We start from the raw sequence: 26,151 nt of genomic DNA on the forward strand, positions 1-26,151 counted from the left end.
CACAAGTCTCTCCCCACTCTATTCCATCTTCTACTCACCTTCCAAAATTATTTTTCTAAAGTATAGACCTATTGCTTTGCTATCCCCACTCCCTGTTCATTGATTCCCAATGGCTTCCTGTTGCCTCCAAGATCAAATGTAAACTCCTATATTTGGTATTTAAAAGCTTTTCATAAAGTACCTTCATAAATTTCCAGTCTCCTTACTCCCCTTATACTTGATGATCTAGCTACACTGATCTCCTTGCAATTCCTTGAACATGACACTCTTTCCCTATCTTTAAGTCTAGCAGGTTGCTAGTGCTTTCCCATCTTAGGTTAATTTATATTGGATACCTGTATGTACCTAGTCATTCACGTGTTGTTTCTTCCATTAGAATGTAAGTTCCTTGAAGGCTGGGATTGACAATTTCCCCTTTCATTTCATCCCTTCAGTAAATGCCTTTTGATTGAATTATTGGTTTGATTTTATATCATATAGAGTTATAACCAAACATGAAATGATAGGATCATAGATCTAGAACTGGAAGCAACTTCAAAGGCAATAATAGTCCAACATCTTCATTTTATAGATGAGGAAACCAAGGCCCAGTGAGGTGAAATGATTTGCCAAAGGTGTCGTATACATAGTAATCATCAGAAGTGCAATTTTAACCCACATCCTCTGACCCCAGAGCCAGAGCTTCTTCCTTTGTGCCATTCTGAGTTCTTCAAAGTGATAGATGATTTTGTTTGCCTAGAGCCTTCATATAGTAAGTGTTTGCTGAATATTAATCACCTGAGAAAGTGATGTATATCCCATTGCAATAAAAATGCTAATTATAATGCTCTTCTAAGATAAAATTCTAAAAAAAATTTCAAGTGCGTGGGAATTTATAAATGGAAATTTGAATGTGGAATTTCATTGTATTTTTCTTTCTTAGATGTGTTCTTAAGATGGATCATCATTGTCCTTGGTAAGTATGAAAAATAAAAAACCTTTTTGGTGGCAAAAGAGGAAGGTTAATTTGAGTACTACGTTTTGAAAGCTAATTCCTTTTTTCCCCATTAAGATAAATTATCCCTGTAATTTCTCTAAATGATCAATAGTATATTCTGAAAGGGTAATGATAACTAGATTATTTAAGAACTGATATGTGGTACTATATTATTCTGTGTTGAGAGGTTTATTTATTAGCCCAATCTAATTTTCTTTTTTTTCCTCTGTGTCCATTTTAAAAATTAGTTTAAAACAATTTTGTGTAATATTTTCTCTTTTTTCTTTACAATTTTTATTGGTAAATTTTGCTCTTTATATTACAAAAATTTGTCTCCTTTACTTTTCCAGGGTGAATAACTGTGTGGGATTTTCTAACTACAAATACTTCCTGCTGTTTTTATTTTATTCCCTTCTGTACTGTATTCTGGTGACCACAACAGTTTTAGAATATTTTATAAAATTTTGGACGGTAAGTTTGTTAAAATCTTAAACAGTATAGAGTTAAGTTTTCATTAAGCTATTATATTTCTATAATGTTTTAAGGATTAAACATTTGACTTAGTGCTAATGCAAGACCTTATTAACCAGTTTCTACAATTTGAAATTTGCAGTGAGCCAGATGGAAAACCAGGAGAATTGAAGTACTCCTTGCTTCCATCTATAAAATGATGAAGTTGGACTATTATTGCCTTTCAAGTTCCTTCCAGTTCTACATCAATGATTCTTTCATTTTATGCTCTCCATTGCCACTTCTAAGCTCTTCTCCTAACTCTCACACGTGGTCTCCTTCTTTGAGGTTCATGAAGTCATTTTCTTACACCCCAATCAAAATCTTGGTAGCTTTGTCTATAGATCTCCAGGTCACTCCCCTTCCTTCCTCAACAAGTTCAGTACCTGATTCATAGTTTTTCTCTCCTCCTTCACTCCTACACTCCCCCATCCTCGAAAAAGGCATTGGATCTTTCCATCCCTGCTAACATATAGTCCTGTGTCTCTTCTGCCCTTTGTGGCTAAACTCCTGGAGAGGACCATCTGCAATCATTACCTCCATTTCCTCTCCATTCACTCTCTTAACTTCCTACAGTCTGGCTTCCAGCCCCATCATTATACTGAAACTGTTCTCCAACATTTCTAGTGTGGTTGTGAGAGAGCTCCTTTCCCAAGCCCCCAAATGGCAGAGAGCCCGCCCGCTTCCCTTGCTCAGACTAAACCTTCCCCCAAGATCCACCAGTTGGCCAGGGTTTCCCCCAAGTCTCCACATTTCACACCCTGACTTTGGGTAGGCGGGAATCTCGCTGCCACGCTGGCACATTAAGGCACATGACTGTGATCCTGTTATGTAAGGCTTGCAGGATCTGGTGGTCTCCTGCGTAGTTCATTCATACAGACCGTTTATTCTCATTTTCCTTTGCTGAATCCTTAGCCATATGGTACCCTCTAAGCAGGGAGTCCTTCAGGGCTCTGCCTCAGGCCTCTTCACTTTTTCCTTTCTGGAGAGCCAGCAGTGTATTAGCACCTGGGCCTGCAATAAGGCATTCACACTGAGCCTCGTTCACTTGCTCGCTGTGTGAGCCTGAGCAAGCCACTTCCTTTTTGTCTGCCTCAGTGTCCTCCCCTAGAAAAGGTGGAATTATAGCGCCTGCCCCAGAGCCTGGGAGGCTTACCTGTAACAAGTGCGTCGTACAATGGCTGTCACATAGGTCCTCTTTTCCCCTCCACTTGCTCCTGTGGCCTCCATTATATCTTTGTGCTGACGATTCTCAGCATGGCCCATAGTGCTGCTCTCTCTGCTCACCTCTGTTCTCACATCTCTGACTATCTTTCAGTTTCACACTGGACGTCTAGTAGACATCCTAAACTCAACATGTCTGAAACTGAAATCATTATCTTTCTCCCTGAACCTTCCTGCACCACCAAACTTTCCTGTTATTAGAGCTACAGACAAATGGGGTCACAGCACTGCAAACAGAATTAATGGCATTTTTATGTTTTTACTATCTAGTTTTTGATTCACATTATTCTCCCATTTGATAATTAGAAATTAGAAAATGGAGGGCAGAAGCAGATGAATTTGTTCCCATTTTCCCTTGGTCCTCATTTGATATTTGTGTCCCCTCTGAGCCAGTTCTGTCCCTTTCTCTTCCCTCCCCTCTGCCTTGGTCTTTAAGGTATAACTGGCTCACCTCTGAAGGCGGGGGAGGGCAGGAGATGAAGCCATGTTTCCTTCCTATTCCCAGAAGAAGAATGTAGCAGATTAAGAGAGCAAGGATTTCTTTGAGTAATATCCAAGACTCCAGTCCTTTTATAAATTACAAATGCCCTTTCTAACCATGTTAACCTATATGTTACAGATTCAGAATAATGGAAAGAACACCAGATTTGGTATCAAAGTACTTTGATTCAGATTCTGGCTCTTCTCTTTGCCTTTGGAGTGTTGCCCAAGACATTTTCCCTCTTTGGGCCTTAAGCTTTCTCATCTTCAAAATGAAGAGATTAGAACCAAAGACCCCTAAGCTACCCTCATTGCTGTGATACTAAGCGAATAAGTGTGGTTAAAGTACTAAAGCTTTATAATCAGATGGAGAATGTGAGAAATAGGAGAATCAGTTAGATATAACAGTGGATTAGACCCCAGAGTTCAACTTCAGTCTTAGACACTTACTGTGTGACCTGAGCAAGTATCTGCCTCAGTTCACTTTTCTATAAAATGGGGATAATAATAACACCTATCTCCCAGTGTTGTGGGGCAAAAATGAGACATTCGTTAAGCATTTTAAAACCATAAAGCATTATATAAATGCTGTTATTATTAAAATACAGTCAGTGACAGAGAGTCCAAAATGCTTTATGTACTTATTCCTACTTATTTCACCTTCATCTTTCTGGTATAACAATACACCCTTATTGATTCTGTTCTTATGCTTTCTCTTTATTTAGTTTCTAGATGCTGTATTCCCCAGGCACAATGATCAATTGTCAAAACAATTTCTGGCTATTATAATAACCCTTTGGAATTTGAGCTGAACATTATGGTTAAAATAATGTTTACTTATTTTTGTTGATTACCAGCATTTTCATGAATTCTAATTAACTGCAGAAGAAATACATATAATGAGATATAAAGGCAGCACTTGAATGTATAATGACATTCATTGTTCTAGCTACAGTAGCATCTTCTTTTCCTGGCATTGTTGTGGAATGAGTAATTCTAAATCATAGTGTTTTATAGATAATTGATCCACCAGAACTTTTTTTTTATTTCTAAACATTTTCTCTTGATGGAAAGATTTCAGAAAGATATTCTACACTTTTCTTCTCTGTGCCTCAGTTTCCTTATTTGTCAAATAAAAAATTGAGCCAGGTGTTCTTTAAGGTACCTTCCATCTCTAAAATTCATTGATTCTAATAGCAAACCTTAATTGTTCTCAGAAGTTCTAGAGTCTTAAGAGGTAGAAGGGACCTTCATCTCCTGGTGTTTGACTTGTCCAACCAAGAACCCCATCTAGTCTTTGCTTAAAGACCTACTACTTCTGGAGTTGGCACATTTTATTTGGATAGCTCTTATTTTTCAAGAAGTTTTTCCTTTTGTCAAACTGCATTCTGCTTTCTATTCCTTATATATATTGCTGTAGTTCTACTTGAATATAGCTCTCCTATCCCACCTTCCTCACCCCACGAATCTCTTTTGACAATTGGCCTACTTTAGGGTAAGATGAATGCCTTCATTTGATTCTAGATTAAGGCAAAACTGTTGGATGAGTTTCCTTTTATTTCTGGAGCTCCTACCATTTATTTGTTGTCTTTCAAACACCTTGCCAAAATGTTATGAAAGAAGACCAATCCTTGTCATTCGCCTATAGGAAAAAGAGTTATAGGTACTTGGAACATTAGAAAGTCTTTCAGTTTTGAAATGTGAAGATCCTGTCAAGACACCCACAACTAATATATTTTTGTGCAGTACAACATTGGAAAAACTTCTGTTAACTCTTGTCTTTTGGAAGGATTTTTTTTTTTTAGTTTACATGATTTCATATTCACATCCTTTCATTTCATAGATACCTAGTTAATGTTTATTGAATTAAATACATATGTATACGTGTTTGAGAACACAATAGATCCCTCTGAAACACCTGATGAGAATTAAGCTTATACACATAATAGGACTTTCTGACCATCCATTGAGAAGAAGATACCATTAGAGAAGGAAAGGAAAGATGAGGAATGGGTAAAGAATTGTGAAATGGCATAAAAATAGAGAAGAGAGGGAAGGAAAGGACTAGCTGACTTCATTGTTTTTCATCACTATTAGTAGGTCAACCACAGTAAAACTTAGGGTATGGGGTAGGGCCTGGGAGTCAAGATAAAAGACAAGGAAGCCAAGAAGGATTGAGGGGGGAATACAGTCATATAGCTGGCAAGACCTTAGAAATTAATCTAGTCCAATATTATGTTTTACAACTGAAGAAACTGAGAGACAAGACAGTGAAATGGTTTGTCCAATGAATTCATTCCAGAGCCAGGTCTAAAGGAATTTCCTCATATACCAACTGCTTGTTGACCCAGAATCAGCTAAACTGGAATGAGATTTTGTTGCTGGGACAGTCCCCAAAGCCTCTGGGTTCTAGCCAGAACCACATCGTTGCTGTCCCAGTTTTCTAGTGTAAGCCAAATACATGGGTAAAGAGACTAGAAGTCTTTTGGGGGCACATGGATTCTTCTTTACTCATTGGGGCATTGTAGCTGCTACAGGTTGTGCAATCCCATTCTTTGAATTTTAGCTTGTAAAAATAAGATAGGCAACCAATGCAAGGGGCAAGGAACGCTAAAGAGACTCTTGTTTATGAAAAATAAACTATTTATTTAAATATATATAAAGGGAAAAGGATTTCTAATTCTAAGAGATTCTAACTGTACCCAAATAAACTCCCAGGTCCCGCAAGGAACTGCTTCTCTTGTGGTTCACAGGTTATGCTAATCCTCCCTGATCTAACTAACCAAATTTATACTCTTCTAAATAAATCTAACCACTCTAACTCTTGACTTTGCCTTTAAGTTATAAAGATAACCAAGGCTAGCTGGTTGAGTCTCCACAAGAATCAAGTTAGGACTCTGAGACTTAACAGACTCAGAGTCCAAACCAATGACCAGGTTTTGTTTGGTCTTTTCACAGTTTAACCAATATAGAGAGTAACAGATAAATGAATAGTGTTTCCCAAATTGGAAAAGAAAACATTCCACTCCTTCAAGTCTTTCCCTCAGACTGAGATAGAGAGAAGCAAAGGTGTTACCTTCTCCAGCCCTGAGAGAGAAAGAAGCTGCCTGTGGCTCTGTGGACTGCCAGAAGCCCACTGTCAGAATGCCACACCCAGAGAGTGTAACTGTCATAGAAATTAACATTCTCTCAGCTCTAATTCTTCCACAAGCCAGCTTCTCCACTTCTTATCTTTAAACTAATAAAGCAATATTTATTTTCTAATATCCTTATAAGCTCCAGAACTGTCTTCATCCCTATCTTTTGCTTTAGCTAGCCCACGTGAGGCTACAAGCCAATGAAAGTAGTGGGGCAGATGGTTATAAGGGATTAATATATTCCATGTTCCATAGCCTGGAAGTCTAAATCACCAGATATTTCAGCATTTTTCTCTCCAGTGCCTCCATGAAGTCCTATTCTGTTGCTTCATTGGAACATAGAAAGAGCAAAATTGGGAGGCTATCCCACCAAAGCTCTTTTCCTTGAACCAAGCTAAAAATCCAAACTGTTTAATAGCCTTGATTTAAGAAGGCAGAAAATTATATAATGATCTTATAAAGATTGTCATCAAAAGTATCAGTATGTAAATAATCTGTGATTTTATTAGCATGGGAACTCTACCTCCTAGTGCAGAGAATATCCCCTTAGTTCAGTGACAGGCAAACTATTCTTCCCCACCCCCCCACCCCCTGGGCAGATCTAGGACCCACACCCAGATGTAGTGATTAGGGAATTGCCTAAGGCAGTGATGGGCAAACTAAGGCCTGGATCTGGCCTGGGTGGTGGGTTGGGGAATAGTTTGCCCATCACTGCCTTAGGACATACAAGCTTGGGAAGAGTTCTGAGGCTCAGAACCATAAAGGGAGTGGCCCATGTCACAGAGCTTTTAAGTATCACCGTTGGGATTTGAATCCAAGTCTTCCTGACTCCAAGTTCAGTGCTTTTATCTACTGCTACAGTGTCAAAAATACCTAAAAGTAGTATTCATTTTAGTATTTAAAGGAGTATTTCTCATACCTGAGAAGTTCACTTAGATGAGACTTCAGTCACCAGAAATGTCAGATAAAACATCTTCTAGTTGTCGTCCAGTAATGTGCTAGCCATATTAGAGTAGCACCCCAGATCTGCAGGGGTTACATTCCAAGACCTACTGTGGATGGCTAAAACCGCAGATATGAGCAAACATCTGCCCACCTCAATATGTGTACTCTCTCTCCCTGCTCCTGAGCTCCCTTCCCTGGCCTCCTACCTCACTCCCACAAAAAAAAGTTGAAAGTAGAACTGACCCCTGAGAAAGACCTCTAGAGCTTTGGGCTCTTTATGGTTGACCATGGGTAACTGAAAACACAGAAAGTGAAGCCACAGTTATGGCCCTACTACATAAGATTTTTTTAAATTTATTTTTATTTTTTTCTAGTGGTAAAAAGTGCTAGAGAATGTGAACCCTTTCTTCCTATCTCAGGTTTTTTTGAAAACAACTTAATTATGAGAATAAAAGGATAACTCTTATTTAGAAAATTGCCTAGACTTAATATTCTGTATCTATATATTTAAGACTTATTATTTCTTATACATATCTCCATTTTTTAAATTCAGGAAGATAACCTTTAAGGAGCCTTAGAAATAGGTTCCTATATTTTAAAGCTAACAATATACTACCATGCACTCTTGTCTATATTTCTTTTATTTGGAGGATGCTTGCTGTATTTCCATTACAGAGAAGATAATGTAGTAATCCTTGACTATGAACCATTTTTAAAATAATGTTTTCAGGTATCTTTTGTTGATATTGGTATCTTAATATGTTATCTTTATTTGTACAAGCTTTGCCGTAGGAAATCTGCAGAGAATTGTCCAAAGGTAAAATCCATTGTGGATGTAATTTTTAAGTTGAAATTATTCATTTTCATGATTTCTTCTATTGCAGTTATCATGTTGTATATTATAATTTGTCTTAAGCAAAATAGGTCTTACATATAGATTGAATCAGTGGTTGCCTAATTTGTATAATTTGAAAATTACCAATGAAAGGCCCCTGGGGCTCAAAAATATCTTCCTCTTGATTTCTTCCATTATGTTAATACTTTACTTTCCTCAAAATGTAAATATTTTCATTCACTAGCTATGGGTTATTTTATTAGATTCTCTAGCCACCTCAAAATATGCAGGAAATTGAGTGTGGGGATTGAAAGGACCACAATTACCCCATGAAAACAAAAGGTGAGGATGCTTTCTAGCCAGGGAGGAGCTTGAGGTTAGTGGATATCTGTAGAGAGAGAGAAAGATCACCAAAAGGGAGAAGGGAGATATAGAGAAGGGAGCCAAAGATAAAACTTCATAATTTTGCTTAGGGCAGACACTGGATAGCAGCATAGATGCAATTTTTAAATAATTAAAACAAACTTATTTATACCTGATGTCAACTCAAGTTTGAATTTCTTTTGAAGGCATGGATGAATTCTGTACCATTTTATAGTTAATTCCATTCTGTAATTGATCCTATTCTTTATTACTACCCCCTTTTGTATGATTGCTCAAACCACATTTCTTTGTCTCTTTGCCTATAAGCTAAATTCTCGGGCTAATCACTGTTCTACTCTTTCCTCAAGGAAATCTGTTATCCTTGGAGAATGCAGGTGGACACCAGAGAGTCTGGTCCATTGTCACTAACCTTGTGGGTAGATTCAAATAGTGAACACTCCCTAGTCAAAGAAGTTGAGGTTTACTTCTCAGTTAAAAGAAAACTGGTTACCCCTCATGCCTTCAGCTTCTGAGTAATACCAAGACATTGGGTAAAATCTTTAAGTCCTGAAACTAGCTCTAAGGGATATATTGTCCCTGAACGATATATCCTTGCACCATTCAAGAAAATCTTATCTAGACATCAGGGAATCTGCTAACTCAGGTCCACTAACAAGGTCAGCAACCTGCAGATATTCCCATGAATCAATCAAGCAGTCCAGCATAACAGAGAAGGATGGTCCTGTGGGGGTGCTAGTTAACTTTTCTTGATATAACCAGTCATATTGTTTTTACCTCCATGATGCTATCTACTCTATAATGTCACATTGGCTTCTCAACCTACCCAACTCTGTGATCCCCAAAACTGTAAAGGCTGAGAAGCTCTTCCTCGGGGTCTTTGGTCATTGAGAGAGGCTATAAACCCAGTTTATTGGTTAATGCTTGCCTAACTAATAAATTGATCATACTTGGACAATTGTCTCTCAGTTTACCATAATTTTCTAACAATACTATGTAGTATACCAAATAAATTATTGAGTTCTTCCACTTGGAATGATCCATAGTGGTATGAAATTGTGAATTCTTCCATAGGCTAGTGACTGGATTTGGACAAATTCATCTCCTTTTTTCTATATTCAGTCTGTTAGTATTTGTATCTGGAAAATTTTTTGAAATATTTAAGCTTCTAGGAAAACTATACCTAAGAGTGGCATAAAAGGTGCAAAAATATCAGTGATCCTTGGCCTAATAGTTTTTTTTTTCTCTTTCCTCAGACCAACAAAAACAACCGTGCACAATTCCATGTCCTTTTTCTTTTTTTTGTGGCTGCTATGTTCTTCATTAGTGTCCTGTCACTTTTCTGCTACCACATGTGGCTAGTTGGAAAAAATAGAACAACAATAGGTAAGTTGTTTAAAGCAAAACCGATAATTGTCCAGGTAAATATCTGTTATCAATTATGTGATCAAGAGAAGTCATAATAAAATCATGGGAAAATCAGTATAATTTCCAATTTGTTTTACACAGAACTATTAACCAACTAAAGTAAGAACTAGATGATAGGACTGGAATTATGCATACTAACCATAGGAGAGGTATTGGAAATTATTTTCTCTGAAACAGGTTAAGAAAAGGAAATTCATTCTAAGACCTTTTTTTTTTTATTAAGATTAAAAATGGCTTTTTCTTCATTTAGAAACTCAACCATTAAAAATAACACTCAACATTTTTATAAGTAGGACATTTTCTTATGACATTTCTTGAATGGTATATTCTCTGATTTGAGAAAATTGGAAAAAAGTAGAGTATTTCTAAAGGAGGTTTCTGCTTTAAGACCTCTACCTTTAGAAGTTATTTCCATTAAAGAAGTAGGAGATGGAAGGGAAGGATGGAAAAAAAGAAATGTTGACAGAGAAAAAAATAAAAACTAAATGAAACTCTTTGGAAAATGTTCTTGCATGGTGTTAGGTTAGGTGTTGCAGGTTAACTGATGTTAGTAAGTGGTCGATATTTATTATGAATTTTTAGAATGATCCTTATATTTCCTTCCTCACCATGATAGCTCATAGCAGTACTTTGTCAATCTTTAAATATTATTTAAATATTAATTATTACTATTAATATTACTTTAGTTCAGTCCATGAAAATTTGCATGGCCCATGAGCTTAGGGCCTAAAATATGTTTTACATAATCGAGAATTTTAATAAGATACGAAAATACAAACCATAGCATAGATATGTATGTAAAGTACTTTTTAAGCTTATACTGTACTTTAGTTGTTCCAGGATCTCATCATTGTAGGCACTCCCTCCAGTGGTGTAGATGACAACTCATTCATACCTCATTTTTCCTTCTTTTTGATTTCTCCTCCATGACTTTTTTTTAAGCCTTACTTTCTGTTTTAGAGCAATTCTGACAGGCAAGGGCTAGGCAAACAGGGTTAAGTGACTTGCCCAGGATCATATAGCTAGGAAGTTTCTGAAGCCAGATTTGAACCCAGGTTTTCCCAATTCTAGGCCTGGCTCTCTATCCATTGTGCCACCTAGCTTCTCCATCCATGTCTTTCATAAACTCTCCATAAAGATTATCAGTGTAAATGTGCAGGAGATAACCCATGCATATATATCTTTATAATACTGTAGGAAGATGAGCTATTCTACTGTGCCTACTTGCTTGGATAACTATTATTTGCTGTGATGGAGAAGCCAACATTTTTCATTAAAAAAAATTCCTCCATATCTAATTATATTTTTTAATCTATTCTTTCTTTCCTAAACAGATCTTTCCCCAATGATATGCTTTGTCTAAAACATTTTTCTTCTACCGTTGTTTTATTGACAACCTCCTTACAAACAGTATATTGCTTAGTTTATTGGTTTTATTTTTAACAGAGGCATTCCGTTCACCTGTATTTATAAATGGCCCTGACAAAAATGGTTTCTCTCTTGGATGGAGTAAAAATTGGAGACAAGTTTTTGGAGATGAAAAAAAATATTGGTTATTTCCTGTCTTTACAAGGTAAATTACTCATCCTGAATTCTGAACACAGAAGTGATAGATTTAATGAAATTCTTTGTCTTATTTACTGAAGGATTATGACTGATGAGCCTTTGGAAATTAGGATGGGAGAAGAGAAGTAAGTGTAGACCTTGCATTCAAAAACTCAATATACTTGGCTTTTCCATTATCTGTTGCTTTGTATCCTATATGCCACTGCTAACACAAAGTAGCAAGCATTTAACCTTGAATGTTTATTGAAATATCAAAGTGTTGGATGTTGTACCTAGGCAGTACAGCATAATGCCAGTAGCACTAGAAACGCTGGGTTTAAGCCCTAGCTCTAATATTTACTGGCATTGTGGCCTTAGACAAGTTACGTACTTTGCCTTCCTTGTTAAATGGGGACAATAATGTTTGCACTACCTATTTTACAAGGTAGTTTTATAAAGCTTACAATGCTTTATAAAGGTAAATTAATACCTACTTGATCTTAAATGTGCTCATAAAATAGGGAAATGTTTATTAAATTTCTTGTTATCCAATATGTTTAATAAATAGAGTGTTCTAATTAATCAAATAATCTAGTTAATAGAGAATTGCTACATATTGCACATGACTTAAATTTTTGTAGATAATTAAAATACAATAAAATACATTTGCCAAAAGAACTATTCTGAACATAATTAAAAAAAATAAAGACCACACTTCATATTCTTATAATATTTTGTGGTCATCATAAACATCAGTTAATTTCCCTATTATTATCAAAGAGAATTCAGGTTGAGATGAATCTGTATGACAGTTTTTTGTAATGATAGAAAACTGGACTTTGAGTCAGGAAAATGAGTTCAAATCTGGCCTCAGACAGTATTGGTTGTATGCCTCTGGGCAAGTTGTTTAATTTCTGTCTACTTCATTTTCCTCATCTATGAAATGGAAATAATACTAGTAACCTACCTCCTAGGGTTATTGTGAGGTTAAAATGAGGTGGTATTTGTAAAGTACTTTGTAAATTTTAAAATGCTATTTAAATGCTAGCTATTAATACTTCCATTCCATTCTTACCTGTAACCAGAGCTTCATTAAAACTTTAAAAAGTCTCTTGGGCAATGAAGAATTAAGGAATTGGGTAGGCAATGGTGCAGATTTTGTCTTTAACTTCAAATCTGTAATTAGTGGCTCCCTAAAGTTTTAATCATTTCAATACTTAATCTCTAAAATAGTGAATTGACTTTTCACAATTGTGATCCTTGTTAAAATTTGAAACAAGAAAGGACACAGCTCAATGTCTTTCAAATATGAGAAGGATTAACATTATACATACATATAGTTATAGTATTATATAGAGTAGCATCTTACACTATAGCCCAGTAAATACCAAATTAATAAATGACCCTGAAATGTAAAAGGTCACCTCATAATAAGAGTGGGAAAGAGGTATCTTTGATATCTTTAAGTTATGAGGAGAATTATTAACTAAGTGGAATAAAAATAATAGAAACTAGTATAATCTTGATTTTTTAAAATGTTTTTACATAATAAAATCAAGGTAGCTAGGAGAAGAGAAGCTGAAAATTGAGAGAAAACATATTGTCTGAAATGATCAAAATATGACCAAGTTTCTACTGTATTGATTCTGCAGTGTAATTGATTTTATGCTATATTGATTTTTATAATTGAGCCTGCATCTTCCGAAAGCCACCTTGTTATCGTCTTGAGTTGGGCTTTGGAATTCATATTTCTCTCTGAATGAATTTAAAGGTATAGTTAAAATAAAAACCATTATCTGCTGTACCTTATATTTAAAGGCCTACAAGCTGACCTGATATATTTTCCCAAGGCATATTGTCTGCCCTTGCTTGTCCTCATACAATTAAGGAGAGTCATATCTCCCCAACAAACTCTACTTGGAGCCATTCCCCAACCAGTGAGCATCTACTTTGTTTCCAATTCTTTGCTATCACCAAAAAAAAAAAAAAAAAATGCTGTGCTTTAAATATTTTGATATAATAGGGACTGGCCTCCTTGAGGTATAAGCCTACTTGTAGAATCTTTGGGTTAAAGGATATGGACAGTATAATAATTTTATTTGTATAATTACAAATTGCTTTCTAAAATGGTTATGTGATAAGTGACTCACCAACAGTTGTACTCCACTAACAATGAACTAGTGTACATATCTTCCTTTCAGCCCAACATTGACTATTCCCATCTTTTGTTGTCTTTGTCATATTGCAGGTGAGGTGAGTCCCAGAGTTGTTTTGATTTTTTTATTTCTCTCCTTATTAGTGATTTGGAGCATTCTTTCACATTTTTGTTAATAGTTTGCAATTCTTTTGAAAACTTTGCTCCTATCTTTTGATCACATATCAATTGAGTAATAGCTTTTGCTTATATATTTTACTCTTCTTATCATCTCTAAAGCAGATAACAAGCCTGATTGCTTTAATTTAAGCAGATTAGTAACAATTAAAATAATGAGTAATATTTTTAATCATGCAGTTTAGGTGATGGTGTCAATTTTCCAACTCGCCTCATGATGGATACAGAACAGGTTACTGTCACAAACTACCATGAACAACACTCCAGGAGGTGAGTGAGCCTTCTTCTATCTGCTTTGTACATATAAATAATGGGTTGCCTTTCATCTGTGATACATTCAGTTCCTTTAGTTATGTTGGTAAGAATATACATACATACATTAAGTCCCCTTGTTGCCATAGTTGAAAAAAGAGTTCTGGTTGGCTTAAGTTTTCCTGCTAACCGTATCACTGTCTGTGAACAGAGTGTATGTGTTGTCTTGCACAGATGGTCAAGAATGGTGCTCAAGAACTCTTTCCAGTATTCCTGGTTGTACTAGTTAACCTTTTATTATGTATAAATTTGTTACCTTTTATTAACCTCATATCGTAGGTCTAAAACAAACTACCCACAATACTTTCAACATTCTTCATAAAAATACAAAATTTAGCTAAACATAAGTCAAGGGAGACTACTCAGCATAATGGATAAAGGACTCAGAAGACCTGAGCTGAGTCACACCTCTGACTCCTGACACACCCTGAGGCAAGTCCCTGAGCCTCCTCCTGTCCTAGCCAGTTCCCTGAGACTATAAGTTGCCTTTGTAAAAGGCATTTCCTCTGTGGGAGTTCCTATACCAATGAAATCACAGGTCCAGTCCAAATAATAATACTCCAGTGGATCTGCTTATCAGTATGGAGTTCCTTCTAATGATGAACAATCACAATCCGCCCTTGCCCACCTGTTTTCTGCAGCTCTTCTCTGTGTCTTCCCATAGGTTGGTTTAGTTTCCCCCAAAATGCTAGAACCCCTCTTCACTTTCTGCTGACTTTGTGAAGGTACCAGTGGAATACTTTGGCTGTCTACCTGTCATTCCATTTCCCTGAGCCCATGACCAACCCATCTTCTCTTCTTAGCACCCCTTTCCTTAATGACATCTTTAGTTGCTATCTTTGGAAGTTCCTCATTAGTTAGTTGCAACCTGCAAATTGTGGATATTTTCCATGGTTATCTTTTTATGGTATTAATAAGGCTCAAATTTTTTTCATGCCTTTCATACCTTCTCTTTCAGATACTTTTCCTATTGAACACCCAGTGCCCTCACAGTTGTGTCTCTTCAGTAGGGATATATTCCATATACACCTGGTACAGAACATCTGTTTTTCTCTTTTTTGTTTTCTTTGGAGCCATTTCTTCCTCTATATAAGCAAACCTGGCACTGTGAAGTTAAAGTCCAAGTATGGTGATTCTGCCATTTTTTATGGTAAACCCAGTTGGTTAGAATAGAAGTGCCTTGAAGATGACAACTGTTTTTTCTTAGTTTACTTAGCATTTAGCAGTTCTATTTTCATGCTTAGATGCCCATTAAGCCTTTGCTTAATTGGGTCTCTGGACAAACTTTCGTTAAACCAGTCTTTACTTTCTCCTGCTGCATATACAGCCTATAATTGCTCATCGTCTTTTTTCTTTTTGAAGATTTTACAAAATGAGTTTCTATTTTAAATTAGTGTGGACTTTGTCTACCTTCTGTGCTTGGCAAGTAAGGCAGATATTTGCCAACTTAAGACACCCTGGGGTTTCTTTTGGTCTTGTTCTGGTGGCATTTCATTTGCAGCCACTGTAAGAGCCTATGGAAATTATTGCACTCCATGTCAGAAAATGTTTCTTATATCCATTTCCCATTTCTCAGTACCAATTACTTGCTTAAAAAGTTAAGGATTGAGTTGCTTCAGTTATATGCCTTATCTCATTTATGTTATTACTTTTTCTTCTTTTTTTTTTACTAATTCTGATTTTTGACTTTTACATTGGTAGTCAGAACTTGCACAGACGGCATATTTAAGAATAACGCCCTTATTAGTAGCATGTTGTTTTATGTCTTTAAAATATCTTTTACTTTTGCCCAACACCTACCAATTCTTTTCTCAAAGACTGTATCCACTAAACATGTAATCCTTCTTTGTAATCTATTTGGCTTCACTTTTGCTGAACTCTAACTTTCCCATATTTTCCTCTTGGTTTTCAGCTTTTCTCACCTTGGCTTTGAAATCATCAGCTGTGATAGCATTTGTTGATAGAATTTGGACAATCTTATCAAGTTCTTTATGGAATTTCTCTTCCTCTTCATTTTAAGTAAAAGATGTTAGTAATTAGGTGTAAATTTTTTTCTGGATGGTCTTTTTTACAAATACTTAAAATTAGTACTATAATATGAGATGTCCAAATGTCCCTTACAATATCATTTCTTCTACATCCTCTGGATATATAGTATAACCAACTGCTGCTCTCTCTGCCTCTCCAAGGAGTATCTGTGACCCATCCTTCAATTAGCTTCAGCTTCTTTTCTTTTTTTTTTTTTTTTTTTTTTTTAACCCTTGTACTTTGGTGTATTGTCTCATAGGTGGAAGATTGGTAAGGGTGGGCAATGGGGGTCAAGTGACTTGCCCAGGGTCACACAGCTGGGAAGTGGCTGAGGCCGGGTTTGAACCTAGGACCTCCTGTCTCTAGGCCTGACTCTCACTCCACTGAGCTACCCAGCTGCCCCTTCAGCTTCTTTTCAATGGATTTTTTTTTAACCCTTACCTTCCATCTTAGAATCAATACTAAGTATTGGTTCTAAGGCAGGAAAGCAGTAAGGGCGAGGTGGTGGGGATTAAGTGACTTGCTCAGGGTCACACAGTTAAGAAATCTCTCAGACCAGATTTCTCTGGATTCTTTGAGAGCAAGGAGTTCAACATTGATTTGATTTATTTTCTCCAGCAATATGTACTCATTAGTCAGTCACTGGGCAAAGAGCTCACCAGGACCAATCATCAAGGTAAAGTTTATCAAATATAGTTTAATGGCTCTGTCTTAGCGCCCTTTTCTGCCACTTGGCCATATCACTGCAAAGCAAAGGAGATCGCAAAGGCTTGACGACCACTTAGGAATTTTTACTCGTTTCATATTGTTAAAATTCTGTGTAGCACAATGAAAAAGATGACTGACTTTACAATCAGAAGACTCAAGTTCAAATTCTGGCTTTGCTGCTTATTGTCTATGTGATCTTAGACAAGTTGTCTAACTTCTCTGGGCCTCAGTTTCTCATCTGTACAGTGAGGGGGTGGGATTGCATGGCTCTCAGCACCTACTACTTTTTTTTTTTTTTTTTAACCCTTGTACTTCGGTGTATTGTCTCATAGGTGGAAGAGTGGTAAGGGTGGGCAATGGGGGTCAAGTGACTTGCCCAGGGTCACACAGCTAGGAAGTGGCTGAGGCCGGGTTTGAACCTAGGGCCTCCTGTCTCTAGGCCTGACTCTCACTCCACTGAGCTACCCAGCTGCCCACCTACTACTTCTTAATGTGTGAGCCTATGGCACCGTGATTGGACATGACTAAAAAGTTCATCACCACATCACCAGCCTTCTTATAATGAGCCTTCACTGCACTCACCTGGATGGAGTCAAGGAACCAGACTTGGCTGTGACGAGGGCCACGTATGTGCTCAAAGATCTTTGTGCATGGTAGAATCTACCACAACTCAGCACAGCAATTATGTAGCCTTTGGAAACACAGGAATTCAGTGGAAGGACCAAGTCTTAAACCTACGTCCTCTGGTTCAGTGTACCATCTAGTTAGGTGACTTGCCCAAGGTCACACAGCTATTGCATGGTAGACCTTGGCTCTCAGACCCAAGTTAGTTCAGTATTCTTTCTACTCTACGTTGGACCATTAAACCTATTTTGTTAATACTATTTGTAATAGGGTTGAGTCACTTCCCAGGTAGTACCTAAGCATGGGAAGCCTTGTTCCTCCAGAATTGACAGCTAAGAACTGTTTGGTGCAGTAGCTGTGAAGTGACTGAAGCGGGCGCTATGGAGCGCATGGAGCTTGGTCAGGCACAGAGATGCCGAGGTCATCCACTGCATCCTGGGCCATCAGCAGCCCTCCTGACTTTTGTCTTGCCAGTGGCCTTTGATGACTCTAGAAGAGAGTGAGTCTGACATCTTTGTGTAATTGCTTCACCGAAATCCAAGTCAGGACATCACCCAGTGACGCCATTGGACCTCTTCACAAACCACGGGTTAACAACAACGATGGGAGAGTGGGCATCCCTCAGAGGACTCTGTCGTGGAAGCCCGTGGGCCTCTTGTTCTTAGCATAACTCACAACTCCAGATTTCAGACTTTAACCTTGCAGGTGCACTCAAGAACATTTCACTGCCCACTGCTTGATGACTGCGCATTAGCTGGGGAAATCCCTTTCCCCTCTTTACTCAAACATAGCCTTATGGGTTTTCTAGTCATCCCTCTCTAAAGAGATTAGAAAATGTTGGCTCTTCATGTGGATAGGAGATGTCTTCAAGCCAGAGTACTACGAGCTTATCTTCCAGTGTTCAGAACCAGCCACCTGGCCCCAGGACACCAGAGCAGGACATTGCTTGAACCAGAGATGGTGACCAAGCAGCAGAGCTTTAGGAGTAGTTTCATCTTTCTCTGTTTGTAGAAGGTGACGAAGGGCAGTAGCTGTTTCTGCAGCTCTTGACCAGTAAAGTCATCTCTTTGTCTAGTCAAGAATCATTTTCCAGAAGCCTTTTGTCTGATTGCCTCTCATGGCTGCTCTGCTCCCTAGGAACAGATTTTGCAACATGTCTTTTTCTGCCACTGCTCTCTGTTCGTAGGCTTAACTGAGAGTCTCCTGACACTCAAGAACTCACCTTTTTTTTTTTCTTTTTTTTAAAGAATATTTTTCCATGGTGGCATGATTCATGTTCTTCCCCCCTTCTCTTTTTCCCTCCCCCTTCCCAGAGCTGACAAACAGTTCCACTATTTCTATGTTATTTGTATTTGGAATAGAGCAATCTTTTATCATCAAAACTCTAATCATAGCCCCATCAAACTACATGATCAATCATGTTTTTCTTCTGCCTTTCTGCTCCCATAGTTCTTTCTCTCAATGTGGATAGCATTCTTTCACCTAAGTTCCTCTGGATTGTCCTGGATTCTTACACTGCTTCTAGTAGAGAAGTCCGTTAGGTTTGATTGTACCACAGTGTATCAGTCTCTGTATACATTGTTCTCCTGGCTCTGCTCCTTTCACTCTGCATCAATTCCCGGACGTCATTCCAGTTCACATGGAATTCCTCCAGTTCATTATTCCTTTCAGCACAATATTAATTCCATCGCCATCAGATACTAATATAAGTAACTGAAATACCAGGGATATTGGGTTCAGAGAATAGGTCTAAATGGTTACTCAGGGCCAATAACAGAAGATAACACAGGTTTTGAGGAAGGCCAACAGAATGTAGGTGACAGGCTAATAGATCCAGTCTAGGTAGAGGTAACAAACACAGGGATGGTTTGGTTTATTAAAGTAAGGGAAGGCAGAAAAGGGAATTTGGATACCTTATATAATATTCACTACCTAACCCTCCCCCACAGATCTACAATTGCCTTCAGAAAGAATGAGCTACACTGGTCCTTACCTATCTATCTGAAGACCCAGTCCCTAATATAAATAAACTCCTCTAACCCAAACCCTCCTTGGATAGTAACAAAGGTATTGAGTTTGAAAGCTAAGTAGGACAGGGAAGCCAAGAAGAGGTTCTCACGGACAGATGGCTCAGATGGTTCAAGAAGCTCTGTAGATGTATCACTCAGCCAGCAGGAAACAGGATACCACAGGTACAGGCAGGATGGGAAGATATAGCAGAAAGAAAGTCACAGGGGAAAAGCCAATCTCTCTGGGTCCACCCCAGGGAGACAAGACTTAGCCTCAAGGCTTCTCTGACTATTAGTAACAGCTCACTTACCTCTGCAGAATTCCACAACCTTTCCCTGCCTCTGCATCTTTTATTCAGATTCTGTTCATATGCTCAAATCCTCACCTTCCTTTTAACAATACCACAATGTGTTCAGCCATTCCCCAATCAATGGATACTCCCTCATTTTTCAGTTTTTTGCTACCACAAAGAGCGTGGCTATGAATATTTTTGTACAAGTCTTTTTCCTTATTATCTCTTTGGGGTACAAACCCAGCAACAGTATGGCTGGGTCAGAGGGTAGGCAGTCTTTTAAAGCCCTTTGGGCACAGTTCCAAATTGCCCTCCAGAATGGTTGGACCAATTCACAACTCCACCAGCAATGCATTAGTGTCCCAATTTTGTCACATCCCCTCCAACATTTATTACTTTCCTTTGCTGCCATATTGACCACTCTGCTAGGTATAAGGTGGTATCTTGGAGTTGTTTTAATTTGCATTTCTATAATCAGGAAGGATTTAGAACACTTTTTCATGTGCTTATTGATAGTTTTGATTTCTTCATGTGAAAACTGCCTATTCATGTCCCTTGCCATTTGTCAGTTGGGGAATGGCTTTATTTTTTTTTTAAGTTTGACTTAGTTCCTTATATATTTGGGAAATTAAACCTTTGTCAGAGAGTTTTGTTATAAAAATGTTTTCCCAATCTGTTGCTTTTCTTCTAATTTTGTTTGCATTGATTTTGTTTGTACAAAACCTTTTGATATAATGAAAGTTATTTATTTTACATTTTGTACTCACCTTTTTTTTTTAATCAAAAAGTTACATTCCCAAATTTCCCCTATCAAAGTGATAGTTCTTTCTTTAAATGACGCCTCAACCTCCCAAATGTTCATATGATTTCTCATTTCTTTATTTTACTAATTTTGTTAGTCATAAACCATGTGGTACAAATTAGCTTAGGTGTACCTATCATGCTTTTAGCTCTGAAGTCTCTAGAACAGTACCTGGAACACTGCTTCTTTATATTCACATTTCTCTAGTTTTTAATAAATAAACCAACTTTTTTTTCTGCCTCTTTTCAACATTAAATTGTTGCAACACAAGCAGAGTATCATTCTACTTTGTTAACAGAGATCTGAGTCTTCAAATTTATAACAGAGATCATTTCCCCTCCAAAATTTCCCAATCCCATCTAAAAGCTATGTTTTTTCATAGAGATACTTTAATAGTTTATATTAAAATGAAATTTTTTCTCTTTCTAGGTATCAGAAATGTTCATCCATAACAGAGGAAATATCTTACATCTTTTGACAATTAATATAAATCACTTTTTTCACACAAGGAAATAACTTCCCTTTTTATCATTATGAAAAGGGCCTTAAAAAGACTACATACATATAGAGAGACATACATAAAGAGACTATATACATGTGTATATATGCATATATCCTATGTGTAAAGAATAGAAAATAGAAACATTATCAATATAGAAATATAGTGATATATTATAAAAATTTATATTCTATACTATTCTTTATTCTATAGTTTATATTCTGTATCTTATGTATAGAATATAATATTTCCCCATTGACTTTTAGAATGGAAACAGATTTTTTTACATGGAATTTTTGCATCCAAGCTTTGGGCCCTTAAAGATTCCCTCAGATTGGTAAATTAGGAAATCAACTCTTCCATATTTCCATCAATATAAATTATCCACTAATGTAAAATTAATTTATACCCTTATTCATTTATAAATTTGGCATTGTGTTTGCATGTACCTAGTAACCAGAATGCTTTTCTACCCTGCTAAAATGCCTCCTTTTTTATTTTCCAAAATTGCTCAAGAAAGTATTTACATCCAGTTCTGGCCATTTCAAGTGTTCTAATACTCAAATTATCATTAATCTGTGCTTTCATTAATATGGTTGTTCCCTCTAATAATGCAGATAGGACCTATCTCTGCCTGCCCAGCTTATCAGTCAACCATCACTTATTAAGTTTTCACTATGTACCAGGCACTTGGCTAAATACTCAGAATACAAAATACAAGCAAAAACAAAGGCCTTGCCCTCAAGGAGTTTACATTCTAATAGGGAAAACAACATACAAAAGGGAGCTGCAAAAAGGGGATGGGTAGGTAGTATACCTGGGGAGGAGGTGGGGGGGGGGGAGATGATAGAGAAATCTAGGGTACAACCTAGAGAAATAGAGAAATGACTGGCCTAGGTACCAGTGTCCTTAATGGGAGATTCTAGGAGGAGCCGGCCAGGCTGAGGAAGGGGCCACAGGGGTGAGTCCTATTTCCAAGGTCTGAGTTCTAGAGCTCATGTTCTCCTAGGATGAATTTTTCTGGGGCACAATGGAAAAGTCCAGATTATAGCCTGTTGAGAAAGAAAGAGGCCCTTGTGGGACATTGGTCCAACTTCTCCCAGAAGACAGGCTCAATGGGGCCACACTGAAAAACTTCCTTACTTTGACTTAACATTTAGAAGATGACAGTGGAACCTGTTGCTCACTCTACCCATATTATCAACCCATTTTCTTTTTTGATTTTACATTTATCATCTCTTCTTTTGTTTTTCACTTTGTAATTTCTTTTTATGTGTTCAGTCTGCTGACACCCATTAATCTTTTAGTGATACTCATTTTAAATTATTTGGAGAATATAGTATTCCATGACTCACATCCATACAATACTAGCATAATATTAGTATTAAAAAGATGAACCTTTGGGGAAAGTATGGGGTCTTTAAACAAGCTTTGCAATTTCTCAAAGGCAATCCAAATAGCTCTCCTATTTAATTCTAGACTGCATTCATTGTCCATCTAACTGCATATCATAATCTGGGTGATCCTAGGATAATCCATCAGCCACAGGATTTTCATGTTTACAGGGTTAAGACTAAATTCTTTTGAGTCATTATGGGTCTTTGTTGAAGAGACCAGAAGAACCTAGACAAAATCATGTAACTTTGCTGACTAGACCCACTCTATATTTATGCTATGTGACTTCAACTGGGTCTTCAGTGCTGCAAAACAATTCTTTTATACCTCCCTGACTTGACTCACTATGCCAAATATTTTACAAAAGAAACTGAATCTTTTCACCAAGAGTTCCCTCTTTCCCCCTCCTCCTCAATCAGATGCCTTCCACATCTCCTTCAGCCCTGGCTCACATGATAAAGTTTTCCCTCCTTGCTGTGTTATAGAATATATTCATGAATCAACACCAGAATTTATGCTGGTGGAAAAGTCTTTAAAACGTTTGTAATCTGATGTAGTGACTCACTTCCATTGTAAGTTCCTTTAGGGTAGGGATGGTCTTTCTCCTTGTGTTATCCCAGCACTCATCCTGGTTTTTGGTACATAGTCAGTTCTTAATAAATGTTTATTGACTGACTACTTTATTATCCCAGAATTGAAAAGGACACCTCTGTTGGTGGTGGCTGGTCTTCCAGTATCGGTTGTTCTAGACAGATCATCTGAATTGCTATCGAATTTATAAAGTACCATTGGTGAATCTCTCGTGATTAAATACATTATTGTTGTTTTTCAGTACTGGATCAACTGAAAACTTTCCCGTTGCACCACTGAGTGATTCAAAAAATTTCTTGTTGGCCACAGATTCAGATAAAGATGTCAGATCAGGTAATACATATCTATTATAGCTCTTCCGTTATTTAAACTATAAGGTGTTAAAAGTTTAAGCTTAAAATTGTTCTAAGACTGTGGGACACCCTGTATAGAAACTTCCTCTTTTGATTTCATTATATAAATACACATATTTTTCCTAAAATTAGATATATTTTAATAATCAGGTGTAATAATAGGTAAAATATAATTGTTCCTAAATGGGCCCCAAAATTGATATTGTAGGATGATCTCTTATCACAATATGAATGAAATGATTATTGAAAATCCTGAGCTAGGTGTCTCTGCTATGGGGAGGTGAGACCAATAGTTTGCTTGAGTTTAGAGGTTCTGAGCTGTTATCAAAAAAGGACTAAATCTGTCCCCACCAAGTGAGGCCCACACATGACCACCAGACTGCTTAAAGAGAGATGAACCAGTCCCTCTTAGGGGAAAAATGTAGCAGGTTAAAGCTGCTGATCAAAAGGTACCAATCAGAAGGGCCTCACAGTGGCAGCTCAGAGAAGAGGGAAGGAGAAAGGAAAGGAAAGACAGAAGCATATGAAGCTGCCTTCCAAATTATTATTTTCCTTTAATTTCTATATGTGCTAGAGGATGGGGGTTGGAGACTGAAGGCAGTCTAACCTCAGTCCCTCCACAAGATGGAGGCACCAGAAGGAATCCCCTTTGAGAGAAGAAAGCGGAGCATGCCCAGATGGGTAGGCTGAGGGTGAGCTGGCAATCCAGGGGACATGATGCTGCAATCTAGAGAAAAGTCAGGAATAGGACAAGAAGGGCATGAAGGCAAACTAGCCTGGGACCCTCCACAAGAAGGGAGACTAATTGGAATTCGCCCACGGGAGAGTGGAACAAGCAGAATACACGCTGTGTCGGCGATGAGGGTGTTGCCCAGGTGCTGAGCAAAGTCTAGAATGAGCCGAGCCAGCAGCAGAGGGGGCATGATTGTAAGAGCAGAGAAAGTGTGGAACAGGGCTGGGAAGAGAATGATGTGTCATGGTTCAGGTTCAGACTGTACCAACTTCAGGATGTATCTTGAATTTACTTACTTAAACCATCCTATAAGTTTGCCTTCTTTCTATCTTGCTTCTTTCCCATAAAATCAGAATGCTTCTTGGGCAACCTTCTAAGGTTTTTTTGTCTTCAGTTAAATCATTTTCATGGACTCTGTGGTGCCCTTTAACATTTTAGTAGCATTACAAAAATTCTCCTTCCTTAATAGCATTAATAATTTTAGTTTTCTAGTCAGCTTCCCCCTGCCCCTCTATATCATTTGTTTTAAATGTCTGGGGAACAATTCTCTTATGGATTTGATGGTCTCTGATGACAGTATCCTAAAATGTTGCTTGCATTTTCATAACAATTAGCATAAATCTGACTTCATTTCTTCAGCCATCACTTATCTCTGGGTTTATCACTTCTAGACGGCTGAGGATGCTAGACCTTTGAGTGCCATGTGGTCAGGGTATTATTGTATTGATTTATTAAAAATCTGCCTTTTGGTTTCAAAATGGACTAACATTTTTTTTTTGTTGTTTTAATTTGTGGCAATTTGCTTTTAGGGATAAAGAACCATGTTACAGTTTCAATAGACAGTTGATGGTCTGTTATCATTTGAATGAGAGTAAGGTAAGATTAACACAAGGGCAATTTCTTTATTATAGAAATGAATTATATGCTTACTTTGCAATCACAAAATATAGTTGATTTTTAAATAATTGTGAAAACATTTGCTTCTATTAGCAATGCCAGTATTGCTCTCCGTAAGCAGACTAGCCTGAACATTTGAATTTCACCTCTTCAATGTTCTTAGCTACTCAGTCCTCAATTAATATTTGTTAACTGATTAGTTAATAAAATTGATAAGAATAATTTAGTTTTGTATAGAAAGAATTAAGCTTTTTAATTTGTTTTTTAAATTAACTATTCAAGTTAAAAATTTAGTAATTTTTACCCTTTTTCAGCATACTCATGATTAGACAAGAAATAAGACACAAATTATAAACTTAAGCAATGATATCAATAGAGGGTGGTTATTGTCCATGTGGAAAATACATAAGTCTCTAGGGCATCTGGGTATATATAAAGGATACTAACCAATTGTCTGTCATATTCCCAGAGGAAAGAATTTGAGGAAATTAGTATTAATTGCAGCCAAAAATATGTCAGACATAAGTAGTAATTTCTTGACAATGAAATTTGTTTAGCACTGAACTGAAAGAGGTAATAGGGTCTCATTCTTTATCTCTCTGTATCCAATGAATGGGAGTCCCTATTTTTAAGAAGAAGGTGCTTGTCTAGCAAGTATGATTCAGGTGTGCTACCTAAGAGGCAGTGTGATATAGAGGAGAGAGCACCAGATGTAAAGTCAGAGGACCTAGCTTCAGCTCCCATCTACAGAACCTGATTACTCATATAGTTTAATAAAATATAAAATCAAGTTTTTAATCAGATACTAATCTTTTGTGTTTTAATAGGTTTATTCAACATATTCTCCTTGAATTCTTTTTTATTTTATTTGGAAGAACTGATCAGTGGAATGAAACAAATCAAATATTACATAAGATGTATGAAAATGAAGTCTCTGTACAGATAAGTTGATGCTCATAAACATTACTGCTGAGCAGGAAATAAGACAGATGCCTTAAGAACCTTAAATGTGTGTTTATGCAACACTGGCTTATCCTGTTCCAAAAGTGACTTGATTTTTTTTTTAATAATTCCTAAATGCAATAGTATGTTTTATCACACCAGATGCTTAGTG

At 37.1% G+C, this 26,151-nt stretch overlaps 1 protein-coding gene across 1 annotated transcript in view; it reads left to right on the plus strand.

The window, feature by feature from the left end:
- ZDHHC20 (zinc finger DHHC-type palmitoyltransferase 20) overlaps window positions 1–26,151 on the plus strand; it is a 51,459-nt gene extending 25,308 nt beyond the window's left edge. Inside the window, exons 5-12 of the mRNA XM_044668303.1 lie at window positions 923–955; window positions 1,327–1,447; window positions 9,745–9,874; window positions 11,363–11,489; window positions 13,974–14,063; window positions 23,296–23,387; window positions 24,950–25,016; window positions 25,865–26,151. Of these exons, the coding sequence (XP_044524238.1) occupies window positions 923–955; window positions 1,327–1,447; window positions 9,745–9,874; window positions 11,363–11,489; window positions 13,974–14,063; window positions 23,296–23,387; window positions 24,950–24,987 (631 nt within the window). The 3' untranslated portion in view covers window positions 24,988–25,016; window positions 25,865–26,151. The remainder of the gene's footprint in view (window positions 1–922; window positions 956–1,326; window positions 1,448–9,744; window positions 9,875–11,362; window positions 11,490–13,973; window positions 14,064–23,295; window positions 23,388–24,949; window positions 25,017–25,864) is intronic.

The sequence above is a fragment of the Gracilinanus agilis genome, chromosome 3, assembly GCF_016433145.1.
Source record: "Gracilinanus agilis isolate LMUSP501 chromosome 3, AgileGrace, whole genome shotgun sequence".
Taxonomy (NCBI): domain Eukaryota; kingdom Metazoa; phylum Chordata; class Mammalia; order Didelphimorphia; family Didelphidae; genus Gracilinanus; species Gracilinanus agilis.